Source organism: Heptranchias perlo, chromosome 21 (genome assembly GCF_035084215.1).
Source record: "Heptranchias perlo isolate sHepPer1 chromosome 21, sHepPer1.hap1, whole genome shotgun sequence".
NCBI classification, from domain to species: Eukaryota; Metazoa; Chordata; class Chondrichthyes; order Hexanchiformes; family Hexanchidae; genus Heptranchias; species Heptranchias perlo.
The window spans coordinates 46,523,379-46,540,723 of NC_090345.1; the positions used below are offsets into that span (position 1 = coordinate 46,523,379).

The 17,345-nt window shown below is 45.3% G+C and overlaps 1 protein-coding gene across 1 annotated transcript in view; it reads right to left on the reverse strand.

Moving 5' to 3' along the window:
* Window positions 1-17,345, reverse strand: part of LOC137340214 (catenin alpha-3-like) — a 1,497,032-nt gene that overhangs the window by 228,933 nt on the left and 1,250,754 nt on the right. The window contains exon 13 of the mRNA XM_068002618.1: window positions 6,083-6,234. Coding sequence (XP_067858719.1) covers window positions 6,083-6,234 — 152 coding nt within the window. The remainder of the gene's footprint in view (window positions 1-6,082; window positions 6,235-17,345) is intronic.

Sequence of the window (17,345 nt, forward strand, 5' to 3'; positions counted from 1 at the left end):
AGAATTAGACACAATACTCCAGCTGAGGCCTAACCAGTGATTTATAAAGGTTTAGCATAACTTCCTTGCACTTTTACTCTATGCCTCTATTTATAAAGCCAAAGATCCCATATGCTTTTTTAATAGCCTTATCAACTTGTCCTGCCACCTTCAAAGATTTGCGTACGTAAACCCCCCGGTCTCTCTGTTCCTGCACCCCCTTTAAAATTGTACCATTTAGTTTATATTGCCTCTCCTCATTCTTCCTTCCAAAATGCATCACTTCATACTTCTCTGCATTAAATTTCCCCAGTCTATCTATGTCGCCTTGAAATCTGTTACTATCTTCCTCACTATTTACTACATTTCTGAGTTTTGTGTCATCTGCAAACTTTGAATTATACCCTCTATACCCAAGTCCAGGTCATTAATATGTATCACAAAGAGCAGTGGTCCTAATATCGACCCCTAGGGGACCACTACTGTATACTTTCCTCCAGTTTGAAAAGCAATAGTTCTCTGCTTTCTGTCCCTTAGCCAATTTTGTATCCATGCTGCCGCTGTCCCTTTAATCCCATGGGCTTCAATGTTGCTGACAAGTCTATTATTTGGTATTTGGTCAAATGCCTTTTTGAAAGTCCAGATACACAACATAAACCGCACCAATGGTTGTGGTTTTTGGAGGCCAATCATCTCAGCCCCAGAACATTGCTGCAGGAGTTCCTCAGGGCAGTGTCCTAGGCCCAACCATCGTCAGCTGCTTCATCAATGACCTTCCCTCCATCAAAAGGACAGAAATGGGGATGTTCGCTGATGATTGCACAGTGTTCAGTTCCATTCGCAACCCCTCAGATAATGAAGCAGTCCGTGCCCACATGCAGCAAGACCTGGACAACATCCAGGCTTGGGCTCATAAGTGGCAAGTAATATTTGTACCAGTGAGTGCCAGGCAATGACCATCTCCAACAAGAGAGAGTCTAACCATCTCCCCTTGACATTCAACGGCATTACCATCGCCAAATCCCCCACCATCAACATCCTGGGGGTCACCATTGACCAGAAACTTAACTGGACCAGCCATATAAATACTGTGGCTACAAGAGCAAATCAGAGGCTGGGTATTCTGCGGCGAGTCACCCACCTCCTGACTCCCCAAAGCCTTTCCACTATCTACAAGGCACAAGTAGGAGTGTGATGGAATACTCTCCACTTGCCTGGATGAGTGCAGCTCCACACCAAGAAGCTCGACACCATCCAGGATAAAGCAGCCCACTTGATTGGCACCCCATCCACCACCCTAAACATTCACTCCCTTCACCACCGGCGCACTGTGGCTACAGTGTGTACCATCCACAGGATGCACTGCAGCAACTCGCCAAGGTTTCTTCGACAGCACCTCCCAAACCCGCGACCTCTACCACCTAGAAGGACAAGGGCAGCAGGCACATGGGAACAACACCACCTGCACGTTCTCCTCCAAGTCACACACCATCCCGACTTGGAAATATATCGCCGTTCCTTCATCGTCGCTGGGTCAAAATCCTGGAACTCCCTTTCTAACAGCACTGTGGGAGAAACTTCACCACACGGACTGCAGCGGTTCAAGAAGGCGGCTCACCACCACCTTCTCAAGGGCAATTAGGGATGGGCAATAAATGCTGGCCTTGCCAGCGACGCCCAAATCCCATGAACGAATAAAAGAAAACATACCCTCATCAACCGTTACGTCATCATAGAACTCAGTAGATACAGAGAAGCTATTTCCTCTGGTGAGAGAATGAAGGACAAGTGGACATAATCTTAAAATTAGGGGTAGGCCATTAGGAAGCATTTTTTCCACACAAAGGGTAGTAGAAATCTGGAACCATCTACCAAAAGGCTGTGGATGCTGGGAGAATAGGAGCTTTCAAGACTGAGATCGATAGATTTTTGTTAGGTAAGGGTATCAAGGGATATGGAGTTGAGTGAGCTTTATCAAGGAGCCGGTACTAGTATGATGGGCTGAATGGCCTCCTTCTGTGCTGTATAATTCTACATGTGGATCAGCCATGATCTAATTGAATCATGGAACAAGTTTCAAAAAGGGGAGATGAATAAACACGGCAATTACAGGCCAGTCAGCTTAACGTAGGAGGTAGGAAACTTTTAGAGACAATAAATCCGGGACAAAATTAATTGGCACTTGGAAAAGTCTGGACTGATATGTGAAAGTCAGCACGGATTTGTTGAAGTAAAATCGTGTTTGACTAACTTGATTTAGTTCTTTGATGAAATAACGGGAAGGCTGTTAAAAAGGCATATGGGATCCTGGGCTTTATTAATAGAGGCATGGAATCCAAAAGCAAGGAAGTTATGCTCAACCTTTATAAAACACTGGTAAGGCCTCAGCTGGAGTATTGATTTCAATTCTGGGCACCACACTTTAGGAAGGATGTGAAGGCCTTAGAGAGGGTGCAGAAGAGATTTACTAGAATGGTACCAGGGATGAGGGACTTCAGTTATGTGGAGAGACTGGAGAAGCTGGGATTGTTCTCTTTAGAGCAGTGAAGGTTAAGGGGAGATTTGATAGAGGTGTTCAAAATCATGAACGGTTTTGAAAGAGTAAACAAGGAGAAACTGTTTCCAGTGGCAGAAGGGTCGGTAACCAGAGGACACAGATTTAAGGTGATCGGTAAAACAGCCAGGGGTGACACGAGGAGATTTTTTTTAAGCAGAGAGTTGCTGTGATCTGGAATGCACTGCCTGAAAGGGTGATGGAAGCAGATTCAATAATAACTTTCAAAAGGGAATTGGATAAATACTTGACAGGAAAAAGTTTACAGAGCAATGGGGAAAGAGCAGGGGAATGGGACTAATTGGATAGTTCTCTCAAAGAGCCGGCACGGGCATGATGGGCTGAATGGCCTCCTCCTAAGCTGTACCTACTATGATCCTATGATATTATGAGACACTGAATGGCCTAAACCTGTTCCTAATATTCCTATGTTCCTAATTCATTGCTTAAAGATAACTCATTCTTGTTGCTGCTTTATGGTATTTTTTTGTTTAAATAGAAATAGCACAGGCTCCAAATAGTGGTTTATTGTTCAGAATACCAAATGGTCACTCACGGCCATCACCAAAGACCCACCATAGCTTGTGTCTGGGAGATCACATCCAGAGCTTAACTAAAGTGCCCTCCCCTCCCCACCCCCACATCCACCCAGTGACACCTCTATATAAATTAAGTGACACTTTTTTAACCCATAAAGCCTGTCACAACTTCTCCATACACAACAATGATTCAACACACAAGAGGTTAGTGTGCAAAATTAAAGCACATGGGATTGAGGGGAATATACTGGCATGGATTGAGAATTGGTTGACAGACAGGAAACAGAGAGTAGGAATAAACGGGTCTTTTTCCGGGTGGCAGGCAGTGACTAGTGGGGTATCGCAGGGATCAGTGTTTGGGCCCCAGTTATTCACAATATATATCAATGATTTGGATGAGGGAACTAAACGTAACATTTCCAAGTTTGCAGATGACAAAGCTGGGGTGGAATGTGAGCTGTGAGGAGGATGCAAAGAGGCTCCAATGTGATTTAGACAAGTTGGATGAGTGGGCAAGAACATGGCAGATGCAGTATAACGTGGATAAATGTGAGGTTATCCACTTTGGTTGTAAAAACAGAAAGGCAGATTATTATCTGAATGGTGATAGATTGGGAAAAGGGGAGGTGCAACGAGACCTGGGTATCCTTGTACACCAGTCACTGAAAGCGAGCATTCAGGTGCAGCAAGCAGTTAGGAAGGCGAATGGTATGTTGGCATTCATTGCAAGAGGATTTGAGTACAGGAGCAGGGATGTCTTACTGTAGTTAATTGTAAACAATTTTACAACACCAAGTTATAGTCCAGCAATTTTATTTTAAATTCACAAGCTTTCGGAGGCTACCTCCTTCCTCACCTGAGGAAGGAGGTAGCCTCCGAAAGCTTGTGAATTTAAAATAAAATTGCTGGACTATAACTTGGTGTTGTAAAATTGTTTACAATTGTCAACCCCAGTCCATCACCGGCATCTCCACATCATTACTGTAGTTAAACAGGGCCTTGGTGAGACCACTTCTGGAGTATTGTGTGCAGGTTTGGTCTCCTTATCTGAGGAAGGATGTCCTTGCCATGGAGGGAGTGCAACAAAGGTTTACCAGACTGATTCCTGGGATGGCAGGACTGACGTATGAGGAGAGATTGGGTTGACTCGGCCTATATTCACTAGAGTTTAGAAGAATGAGAGGTAATCTCATCGAAACATATAAAATTCTAACAGGACTAGACAGACTAGATGCAGGGAGGATGTTCCCGATGGCTGGGGAGTCCAGAACCAGGGGTCACAGTCTCAGGATACGGGGTATGCCATTTAGAACCGAGATGAGGAGAAATTTCTTCACTCAGAGGGTGGTGAACCTGTGGAATTCTCTACCACAGAAGGCAGTGGAGGCCAAGTCATTAGGTGTATTCAAGAAGGAGATAGATATATTTCTTAATGCTAAAGGGATCAAGGGATATGGGGAAAAAGTGGGAACAGGATACTGAGTTAGACGATCAGCCATGATAATTTTGAATGGGGGAGCAGGCCCGAAGGGCTGAATGGCCTACTCTTGCTCCTATTTTCTATGTTTCTATGTAACACAATCCCAAATGCAACACCGTTATTCCCCTGTGAGTATTATCTAGCAACATTGGAACAGGAGTAGGCCATTCAGCCCTTTGAGCCTACTCCGCCATTCAATTAGGTCATGGCTGATCTGTACCTCAACTCCAACCCGCCTTAGCTCTCTATCCCGTGATACCCTTACCTAACACAAATCTATCAATCCCAGTCTTGAAAGCTCCAACTGTCCCCCAGCATCCACAGCCTTTTGGGGGAGAGAATTCCAGGTTTCTACTTCACTCCTTAATATTTAAAGTTAATTGAGGGTGAACACAGTAGTTTAGTGCCTTTTCATTCCCTGGTGGAGAGAACGCCAAGGCCTTTCTGGCATATTGGTATTTGGCTGCGTAGCGGTGTGTTGGATGAGACTCTGGTGACACATTATTAGGGAAGGCTCCATGACGACCCTTGCTAAATGTCCCCAAAATCTTCTGACCAACTCAGCTCGCACACTCCTCGCTAGAGTCGCCAACCTTCCCAGATTGTCCTGGAGTCTCCAGAAATTTCAGATTAATCTCCAGGAACTGTTGCGTGCAACCCGGGAGAAAAATCGTAGGGGCATTGAACATAAGAACATAATAGGAGCAGGAGTAGGCCATCCGGCCCCTCGAGCCTGCTCCGCCATTCAACAAGATCATGGCTGATCCTCTACCTCAACACCATTTTCCTGCACCATCCCCATATCCCTTGATGCCTTTAATATCTAGAAACCTATCGATCTCTGTTTTGAATGTACTCAATGACTGAGCCTCCACAGCCCTCTGGGGTAGAGAGTTCCAAAGATTCACCACCCTCTGTGAAGAAATTTCTCCTCATCTCAGTCCTAAATGGCCGACCCCTTATTCTGAGACTGTGACCCTTGGTTCTAGACTCCCCAGCCAGGGGAAACATTCTCCCTGCATCTACCCTGTCGAGCCCTGTAAGAATTTCGTATGTTTCAACGAGATCACCTCTCATTCTTCTAAACTCTAAGGAATACAGGCCTAGTCTACTCAATTGAACAAAATTGTGTTTATTTTAATTTTCTTTGAACACTTTCATTTCAGTTATAAAAATATTGGAGATGGGGAAAAAAGGCTGTTTGACTAACGGTCAAGATTAGTCCAATTAGGTAACAAAGAGTCTTGTTCCCTTCCCAATTGGCCGTGAGAAGGCAGTACGCCTGGAGGATGGACCAATGCCAGGAGCCTGGGGAGGGGCGGTTTGAGGCGGGAGGTCATGTGATGAAACCTCCAGGATTACAGCCAACCAGAGTTGACGACCCTACTCCCGCTCGCAGGTTGGAGAAGGGAACTGGCAGAGACTGGTCATCACTCACCTTCCTGTCCTCGGTCAGAGAATGTCGCAAAGAAACAAAAACACCATCCTTAGGAAAAGATCCTACACAACGAGGAACTGACAGACACTCACCCTGATCATCAGAACGGAGCATCGGATGTCGTGAACTGCATCATAGACCTTCTTCGAGGCCTCGACAAACTCACTGTCGTCAAACTGGTGCGGGGAGTGGACACTGAGCTTTTCCAGGGCAATATCCACTTGTGTGGTGAACTCTGCGACAGCTAGGGAAAGAAGTTAAGATGAAGGCTTCAATTCCTGTATAACGGCCTCTACAGTAGCCAGCACTCCCCAATGCTAAACAAATTACATCTAAACAGTTCGTTAATTATGCGATTACCTCTGTTTATCGTGCCCCTGAACTCTATTTACAAACCGCAGTATGGTGCATCACCCATCGAGATTCTAACCGACACGTTCCAAACGACTGTACTGTGTGCTATGTTTAAGCAAATTGTCAACCTGTTCTTTATAAAACCCATCTGCAGCTGCGCAGATAAAATCTCCCTCTCCTTGCCCCTGTAACAGCACCGAGTAACAGAAGGCATTGAGCATACATCATTAGCACATCACAGGGTATTCCAGTCACAAGTGACTTTAGAAATCAGAACAGCAGCTTCAGTACCATTGAAATAACTCCATAATCAGCCACTATCGTGTAACACATAGATACCCCCACACTGTAATGCTGGTGAGTAACAGGAAAAAGAAAGACTTGCATTTATATAACGCTTTTCAAGACCTCAGGACGTCCTGATGCGCTTTACAGCCAATTAAGTATTTTTGAAGTGTAGTCACTGCTGTAATGTAGGAAACGCGGCAGTCAATTTGTGCACAGCAAGATCCTACAAACAGCAATGTGATAATGACCAGATAGTCTGCTTTTGTGATGTTGGTTGAGTGATAAATATTGGCCAGGACACCGGGGAGAACTCTCCTGCTCTTCTTCAAAATAGCGCCGTGGGATCTTTTACGTCCACCTGAGAGGGCAGTCAGGGCTTCGGCTTAATGGCTTATCCGAAAAACGGCACCTCCAACAATGCAGCACTCCCTTAGTACCGCACTGCAGTGTCAGCCTCGATTTTGTGCGCAAGTCTCTGGAGTGGGACTTGAACCCACGACGTTCTGACTCAGAGGCGAGAGGGCAACGGCAAAATAACAGCATGTTAAAGGCTCATGGCATTATCAATGTAAATCATCCAGATATTTGTGGCGAGGAAGAGATAGGCCATGAGTTATGAATCACTACAAGTTGCTGGACGATTTATGCTGTTCCGCCGTTAGCTTCACGAAAACGGCACCCCGCCCTCAACCTCCCCATGAGTTTTAAGAAATTGCTGCATTTGCACATTAATTGCCAATTAAACTCGCTGCAGAGAATTAGGGCTGGTACTTAACATGAGTACCCTTTCAATGAGGAGATTTATTATCCTGAAATGTTACTCAATCTCTCCGGCCCAGAAAGCAAACAATTGAAATTGCGGAGTCTCATTCCTGCAGGTAGTAAATTGTTAGAGATTTTTAAAATTTAAAGTTTTGTATTTTAAAATTTTTTTCTTACTTTTCCTTCTTACATCTCTTTTCTCTCTCTCTTAATCCAATCTTTCTTTCCCTCTCTTTATTTCTCTCTGTATCTGATTTGACTGTAATTCACCTTATTTCCTTCTCTGTGGTTCCTGTTTCTTTCTCAATCCTTAAATTTCAACAACTTGCATTTATATAGCACCTTTAACGCAGTAAAACGTCCCAAGGCACTTCACAAGAGCAATTATCAAACAAAATTTGACACCGAGCTTCATAAGGAGACATTAGGATAGGTGACCAAAAGCTTGGTCAAAGAGGTAGGTTTTAAGGAGCGACTTAAAGGAGGAGAGAGGCGGAGAGGTTTAGGGAGGGAATTTTAGAGCTTAGGGCCTAGGCAGCTGAAGGCACGGCCGCCAATGGTGGAGAGAAGGAGATCAGGGATCCACAAGAGGCCAGAATTGGAGGAGTGCAGAGATCTCGGAGGGTTGTAGGGCTGGAGGAGGTTACAGAGACGGGGGTGGGGAGGCGGGGAGGACGGGGCCAGGCGAGACCATGGAGGGATTTGAAAACAAGGATGATAATTTTAAAATCTCATTGGTTAAGGATATGTTGGTCCCATCAGTCACTAAGGTCCCAGATGCCCAATTGCCATTAACAGCTCATAGTTCCAGCAATCTTCGAGCTGAAGGGTGAGGGAAAAAGTCTAACTAACTGTGCATGCTGCAAAATGCTCCACTCCAGCACAATCTGGGCCATTAAGTAGAGACTGTCCAAGAATGCTTGATAGATCTTCTCTGTCTGTCTGTCGTGTTGTGCCACCAGGGCAGGTCCTAACTCAAGTCTCCCTCATGAGATTCTTGAGCCACTCACCAAGGAAGAGTAACTGAGGTGATTTCCAGCATCCTTCCTCTTGGTTTTGTCTTCGGAGAATCTTCTCCCAGGTGGGCTCCCACCAAGGATAAGGAGACCCTCCTCCTCTTTACAATGGTGACCCGATCTCCGCTCACCGGGTCTGTCTGGAGCAGGGCCCGAACACAACCCTTCCGACTCAGATGTTGGAATATTACCCCTGAGCCAGTGGCCACTCCATGATAGATCTTCTGTTTATTATTTATTTATTAAAACCCCCTCACCTCTTTTCTTGACCTGACTGTTTTCATCAACAATGTAATTTTTTTGACAGGGTCTTTGTCTTGGAGTGATTATTGTGGTTAGTAATGTCAAAATTGATATACTGGAGCTTTTGCTCAATTTTTAGTGGAAGTGAGGAAGAAATTTCCGGGAGTTTGCGATGTTCTTGGAAGTTCTACTTGTTATCATGTACCTCCCGTAGGAAGTCAGGAAAAATCCATGACAACACGATCTGTGGTCTGTTGGGCCAATCACCTAAATGGCTTTTGTTCATCTCACCGTCTCGTGTTCATAATCCAACCAATATTACGATAGAAAAAGCGGCACACAAGGAGGCCATTCGGTCCATCACGCGTGTGCCAGTGCTGGCTCTTTAACTGGAGTTATCTACTTTAAAACCATTTCCTCATTTCTTTCCTGCATCCTTTAAAATGTTTCCCTTTAATACATGTTATAGTCTCTGCCTCAACAGCCATTTGTAATAAAGTACCTCACGTTCTAAAAACGCTCTGCAATGATAATCTTCACTCTCTGCCCCCTTGTTACTGATTTGCCAATCAATGGATGCAATTCCTCGTTATTTACCCTCACAAAACCTTTTGTAACTTAGAAGATATCTATTGGGTCTCCCTTAACCTTCCCGAACCCAGTGAGGAAAGCCTCAATTTTTCGAGCCTTTCTTCACATCGATAACTTCTCATTCCTGATGTCATTTCCGTGATTCTTTTTTCAAAAATTCATTCAGGGGATATGGGTTTCGCTGGCGAGGCCGGCGTTTATTGCCCATCCCTAATTGCCCTTGAGAAGGTGGTGGCGAGCCGCCTTCTTGAACCGCTGCAGTCCGTGTGGTGAAGGTTCTCCTGCAGTGCTGTTAGGAAGGGAGTTCCAGGATTTTGACCCAGCGACGATGACGGATCTGTTAGTAAGGTAATAGTTAGCAAACTATATTTGCATCAAAACAAGTGTAAGTTGGATTTTGGGTAGTTCTGTCTCAGCAGGCCGACTCAATGGTTCTTTCTTGCTGTCACCTTTAAATCCAGAATTACAGGAACAGCGGACGATGACGGGTTGGAAAAACAGGCAAATTTGGTGGACAGATCTTTTTTAGCAAACACAGATTTGATTTGCAAAGGTATCTCCGTCAACAGAAGCTGGAAATAATCACACTCCTCCCGCTCCCAATGTCTTCATCAGGAAATAGAGTCTCAGTGTACAACCCTCTGCAGTAATGAGACTCATACACCAAAGGTTACATTTTCTTTCATTCACTAATTTTAGCAAAACTGTAGTCATTAGAATGAGATGGAAAAATGTTACACTGATGTCCAGTTTATTTGTTAAAATTAGGAAGTGGGGAAAAGATGTCCTTAAACAGCAAACTTCGACCTCCCCCTGAATCTTGGGCCTAGTAATTGGATGGCGCCAGAATCGAGCCCTGATCCCGGTGCAAGCACCTAATGAGGCCAGTGGCTGCACCACGGCAAATTGGTCTGCCGGCCTCATTAGGATAGTAGCGGTGAGCTTGAGCTGCGGGCGCCAGACCGTCAGTCGTGGATAGTGGGAGAGGGGAACGTTGGCCGGCTGTGGCCCATGGTTTTAATGTGGAGCTGGGAGGAGCATTCCCGCCCCTCCCGACTCCACAGTCAGGTCAGTAAAATAACTTTAAACTTAACTTATGGGAGGCAGGCTCCAGAGATCCCTTTAAGGGCCTCTGGTTTGGCTGCTGCGCGCCTGAGATAAATAACTGCAGCATGCAAGACACAGGCTGTGGTCAGTTGCCAACAAGTTTTACAAAGGGGCCTAACACAGCCGTTAGCCAATTGGCCTAACACCAGTTTCATGCAGGTGCCGTAGACGACTACAGGATGCCCTAACCAATATGGCGGGTGGCGCACTTGCGGTGTGATCTGAGCGCACGCACGCCACACGCCATATTGGTCGTGCAGCGCCCACTTTTCACCCGAAGAACGGGCATTACGCAATCAAATTTTTAGGTGTTGGTGTTTTAAATGGAGGGAGGGGAGAAGGGAGCTTCACATGGCAGGACTGCATATCAGGATGTGGCTGCAGAGGTCAGCGTTCCTGATTCAAGGCCGCACAACCTAACAGATATTAATTTTCAAGGATGGAAAACTACCTGCGCTCAGCTCTGAACCTAAAACCCCGATATGAGCTCCCATCACTCAACACTCTGCATCGGAAGTGTACATGATAAAACTTACCCCACTCTCTCAACACCATACAACATGAGCCTGAGCACTGTCCTCGATTCTCCCTATGATGCAGTATCGGGAACACCACTTGCAGTGCTGCTAACAGCATTTGCCCCTAAAAAGCACTCATGGCCCCCTGGTAACACTCCCTCTGCAGTGGCAGGAGGGTGATGTAACCTCAAGGGAAGAGATTCACCAAAAAGGGTTGGTGGCTTTACTGATTATTTTCGAGCATTGGCCCCGAAGATTATGGAGGAGGAAAGTCAAAGGAGGAATCTTCTTCTTGCACCGCTGCAGTTCGAGTGGTGAAGGTTCTCCCACAGTGCTGTTAGGCAGAGGGTTCCAGGATTTTGACCCAGCGATGATGAAAGAACAGCGATAAATGTCCAAGTCAGGATGGTGGGGAAGTTGGAGGTGATGGTGTTACCATGTGCCTGCTGTCCTTCTCTTTGGTAGAGGTCACTGGGCTGGGAGGTGCTGCCAAAGTAATCTTAGTGAGTTGCTGCAGTGTATCCTGTATATGCTGCAGCCATGGTGCTCCAGTGGTGGACGTTGAGTTCATTGGCAGGAGTACTGACCAAGGGACCTACTCGGGCCTCGATGGTGTTGAGCTTCTTGAGTGTTCTTACGGGTGCCCCCGTCCAGGCAAGTGGTGAATGTTCCATCACACTCCTGGCTTGAGCCTGAGGGGCTCTGAGGGAGGCAGGAGGTGAGCCACACATTGCAGAGTACCTGACCTGTGCCCAGCTGCTGTGGCCACGGCGATGATAAGGCTGGTTCAGTTATGCTTCTGGTCAGTGATGACTCTCGGGATGTTAATGATGGGGAGCCCAGTGTTGGAGGTTAATGCGAGGTGATTGGGCCTTTCACCCCAACATTAGGTACATAGGTAAAGGAACACGTCATAATAATCAAGGCCACTCATTTACAATTCCCACAAAAATATGGACATAATCAGATAATTTGAACCCGAAAAATAGCACTAGCACTCCCATAATACTTTATAATAAAAACACAATGTGCTTTATTCATTCAGTGGTCATAATATTATATCGTACATTAGATGGGATTAAACTGTGTACCTTGTGACTCACTGTATGATACCCTTCTGATACCCACTGTCAAAGGTCAGACATGACTATGGGAGGGTATCAGCATCAATATTTATACCCGGCAATGAGTGGGGGGGCAGCAGTGAAACAAAATGTAATAAATACACTTAATAAATCACCAGTGCCATTAGAGTGTTGAAATCACCTCCGTCTATTTACCTTAAGTTGAGAAAATGAGGCATGGGAGACACAGCTTGTAATCCACCAATATCAGAGTGAGGGGCATCGTTTTACCTGGAAAGAGGCTGGAACTTTTCCCCCACTAGAAAACACACCCCAAAAGAACCAGCGTAGCAAATTCACATCAAAATAAAAAAAAACCATCAGAACTTCAAGCTGTTAAAACTGTCACTGTTGTTTCAAAGGAGTGGAAGGGTTCTGATTAGGAGTGTGGGCGATGTTGGAGCAAAGATGCTATCTTAGGGACTGTCCCAGTAAACTCTGGTTGAAAACCTAGGTTCTCTGTAACGTATGGAATTGTTAAGCCCAGGGTTGCTGTCCTTTCCCGCCTCTGTAGTTGACTCACTTTAATCATTTGACATCCACTCCACTAATTAAGTGTCAGAGGGTAGTCCATAAACTTGCTGAACAGTCTTACTGGGAAGTGGGCAACAAGAATTCATTTCATACTGAGGCTACGACAATCAGCTGAGAGAAGATTTCAGTGATCCTTTGGAGCTGGACTAATGTCATGTCAACACTTTCCAAGGATCGATAAACAAAGCCAACCTGCCGAGTTCCAGACCAGCCCTCAAAAGATTCTTCAAAACAAATAATGGAATGGTTTAATTGGTGCTTTTCGTCTGGCTCAGTTCTTAACCTCATGGTTGTGTCAAGGCATTTGGAACAATGTGAAGACAGCAACGGGGAGCTACTCCTTCAATCATCTGAAACGGAAACCTTCTCAAAACGGCTGCACTCAAAATGAGAGTGGGACACAGCAGCAGTTACCCAAATACCTGGTCTGTGATCAAACTGCATCCAAAACTTCCAGTCACTGTCGCCATAACACAGTAAATAATTTAGAAAACTGTACAATTGCTCAATGACACTGCAATAAGAACTAGATTTGTAAGATCCATCCTTTGGATGAGACATTAAACCAAAGTCCTGTCTCGCCTCAGTCCTCCATTCTCTTTCTGTCCATTATTTCTTTTCTTGTCTCTTCCTATTTTGCTGATACTGTCCGTTGCTTCTCTGAACGTCTCTTGTTCTGCCAAAGCTCCTAATAAGTCCGTCTACATGCTTTTCCTCCTTACCTTGCTGAAAGGTCAGAATGCTGTTGAATTTGTTTGAAGGCCGTCTTTTGGATGAGACGTTAAACCGAGGCCTCGTCTGTCCTCTCAGGTGGGTATAAAAGATCCCAAGACACTGTTTCAAAGAAGAGCAGGGGAGTTCTCCCTGGTGTCCTGGGGCCAATATTTATCCTCAACCAACATCACTGAAACAATTATCTGGGCATTATCTCAGTGCTGTTTGTGGGTCCTTGCTGTGCACAAATTGGCTGCCACGTTTCTTACATTATAACAATGACTACACTTCAGTAGAACTTCATTGGCTGTAAAGCGCTTTGGGATGTCCTGAGGTTGTGAAAGGCGCTATATAAATGCAAGTCTTTCTTTCTTTAAGAAATATTGGCCTCTGCTGCTGGATACTCACGTAAAAATGCTGCACATGTTTTATAACATTCTCTCCTCACTTATTTTAACATTTGGATTAATGTCTTCATTAAAATACACTAGTATTTCTTGCATAATTTCAAGGCCCCAGACTACCAAATAGCTGGGAGGTGCTTCAAACATAACTTTAGCAAGCAGGTATTGATTTTTGCATTAATGTATTAAAATAGACATTCATTAATCTAGGCACCTATGTGAGAACAACACAGAAGTAAGTGTTGACAAATGTGCTACAAAGACACAGGCCACAGTGGATTAATTACAAATCTGTTATTGTGGCTTCGTTGACTGGAAAGAATTCTTTCCTTAATATTTTGTTCTCTGGCATGGGTGATGCTGGCAAAGCCACAGTTATTGCCCATCCCTAGTCGCCCTTGAGAAGGTGGTGGTGGGCCTTCTCCTTGAACTGCTGCAGTCCGTGTGGTGAAGGTTCTCCCACACTGCTGTTAGGCAGGAAATTCTAGGATTTTGACCCAACGATGAAGGAACTGCCGATATATTTCCAAGTCACAGTGTGCGTGACTTGGAGGGGAACTTGCAGGTAATGGTGTTTTCATGACATTGCTGCTCTTGTCTTTCTCTTTGGTAGAGGTCGTGGGGCTGGGAGATGCGGTTGGAGTAACTTTGGTGAGTTACTGCAGTACCTCCTGTACTTACTGCAGGCACAGTGCAGGAGGTGGATATCGAATCCTGTGGCAGGGGTGACAGTCAAATAGACTGCCCTGTTCTGGATGTTGTCGGCCATCTAGAATGTTATTGCGGCTGTACCCACCCAGGCGAGTGGTGAGTATTCACATTCCTGATTTGAGTCTTATAGATGGTGCAGAGGCTTCGAGGGGTCAGGAGGTGAGCCATTTGTCACAGAGTCCCCCCAACTCACCCCGGCCTACAATCGTAGCCAGGGTGTTGTTATGTCTAGTCAACTGTCACCCCTAACATTTTGATGGTGGGTGACTTGGCGATGGTGACGCCATTAATGGTCAAGGGGAGGTAGCTGAGCTTTTATGGAGATCGCTATTGCCTGGCACTTCTACGCCTGCCTCTTGTCAGCCCAGCCTGAATGTTGTGCAGTTCCCGTTGTAAGCTGGAAAGGGCTCCCTCATTATTGGAGGAGTTGTGAATGAAGATGAACACTGTAGTTTGGTCAACAAACAGTCCCACTCCTGACTTTATGATTGGAGGGAAAGTCATTGATGAAGCAGCTGAAAATGGTTGGACTTTCCTGAGGAACTCCTGCAGTGATGTCCCAGGGCTGTGATGACTGCTTCCTATTGACCACAATCATCCTCCTGTGTATCAGGTATGACTCCAGACATTGGAGTGATTTCTCTTTGACCCCCATTGACCTCAGTTTTGCTCGAGCTCCTTGGTGTCCACACTCGGTCGAATGTTGCCTTAATGTCAAGGGCAATTATTCTTACTTCTCCTCTTCGAGGTTTAGGCTACTTTGAGGAAAAGAGTTATCTTCTGGGCTGCCGTGGCAAATTCTGATTGAAAACGTGTAGCACAGTAATATCTAACTGCAGATACAGCCCTCTTAGAGTGCAGTACATAAAGGGATGTTTAACTCTTTACAGTATCATGTCATTACATCTGTTAAGAGTTTATTATCTCACCTGAAGAGTCTTCAAGAAACATAATTTGTTTCCAGTAACTGATGTCACTGTATGTGGCATTTATCTTTATTTCATTATAGTTTAAGCTTTGCAGGGCTTATCAAACTCCCTTGTGTCCAGTGCTCTATCCAAGCCTGGTAATGAGAAAGGCAGCACCTGGTCCTTGAAAATGTCAGACCGTGTTATGGCAAGATGTGAAAGACATCTATGATCTGATACTTGATTTTAGACCTTAGCAGTGAGGTAAATAGCCAGGGGGCATAAATTTAAAGTAATTGGTAGAAGGATTAGTGGGGAGTTGAGAATTTTTTTCACCCAGAGGGTGGTGGGGGTCTGGAACTCACTGCCTGAAAGGGTGGTAGAGGCAGAAACCCTCATCACATTTAAAAAGTATTTGGATCTGCACTTTAAGTGCCGTAACTTACAGGGCTACGGACCAAGGGCTGGAAAGTGGGATTAAACTGGATAGCTATTTTTCGTCTGGCACAGACACAATGGGCCAAATGGCCTTCTTCTGTGCTATAAATTTCTATGGTTCGATGGGGCATACTGCAGGCTTTCGATGTTGTGTGAGTTAATAAGTATGCGCTAAATACAACCTGAATGATTTACAGATAGGAATAACACTATCATTCAACAAAGGCCAAATTAGAACTTATTGATTAGACCTTTCAGGATTGAATCGGTTAAATCCAAACATCAATTGATTGCATTTCCAATAGACCATCTTGAACTAAATATTTTTATGATAAACTATAATTGAAAGTGGTAGTCGTGCCTCATACTGATACTCTACTTTGTTTAAGATGATAATAAACTGATAACAAGGGTTCATTATTTTTGTTTTCATATTACAGGTTTAAAATCTGAGCAGTGTCAATGCAAACACTTCCATCTTTCCCAAGAGACCCACCTCTTGCTCCCTTAACCCTATTCCCACTAAATTGCTGACCACCCAACCTCCCTTCCTGCCCCCCGCCCATACTAGATGACATTGTAAATGGTTCCCTCTCTTCAGGGATTGTCTTTTTCCCTTTTAAAACAAGGATCATCACCCCCTCCTCAAAACAAACCACCCTTGACCCCTCTGTCCTTGCAAACTACTGCCCCATCTCCAACCTCCCTTTCCTCTGCAAATTCTTGGAACATGTTCTTGCCTCCCAAATCCATGCCCATCTTTCCCGCAACTCCATGTCTGAACCCCACCAATCAGGTTTCTGCCCCTGCTAAAGCTCTGAAATGGTCCTCATCAAGTCACAAATCACATCCTCTGTGATTCTAACACTGGTGCATTATCCCCCCTCAACCTCTCTGCAGTCTTTGACACGGTCACCCATACTGTCCTCCTCCAAAGCCTTTCCTGTGTTTTCTAGCCCTGTGGCGTTACCCTCACTTGGTTCCACTCTTACCTATCCAATCATAGCCAGAACATCTCCAGCAAAGGCTTCTCTTCCACCCCCCGCACGGTTATCTCTGGAGTCTCCCAAGGATCTATCCTTCTCCCTCCTGCCCCGCCGCCTCCTCTTCCTCTGTGGCCCTTAGCAACATCATTCAAGATGTTGGCCAGGGGCTGCAGAAACTACTGAGTTTATTCCGAACTGCTGACACACAGGCAAAAGCAACTTTTGAACTGAAGTAACCTGAGTTCAGTCGCTGGCCTGAGCTGGCTGGAACCGGTTTGAATTAACCAAGTTTTGTGAAAGACAAAGGAGATGTGATAAGACACAAGTCCTTATTTAGAAAAGGAGTAATGAGGTAATGCTAGCTAAGTCCTTGGGACAGAGCCAATGAGGAGAAAACACGGACTAGGCGAGCAAGCCTAAACTAACGGGAGAGAGACAGCACAGTTTGAAGAGATAAGATTCGGAATAAGAATGAAGAATCTGGGGCATGGAGCCAGAGCGAAGACTCCGGAGACCAACCATCGCGGAAGTGGAAGAACCTACGTCAGGGACATAGAGAGGACGTCGAAAGAGGGAGAGAACGGAACGCCTGGCCAGCGTCAGCTCTCCTTTTCGGGTATTATCCTTTATATTCTGTGACCACTCAGGGAGTGTCAG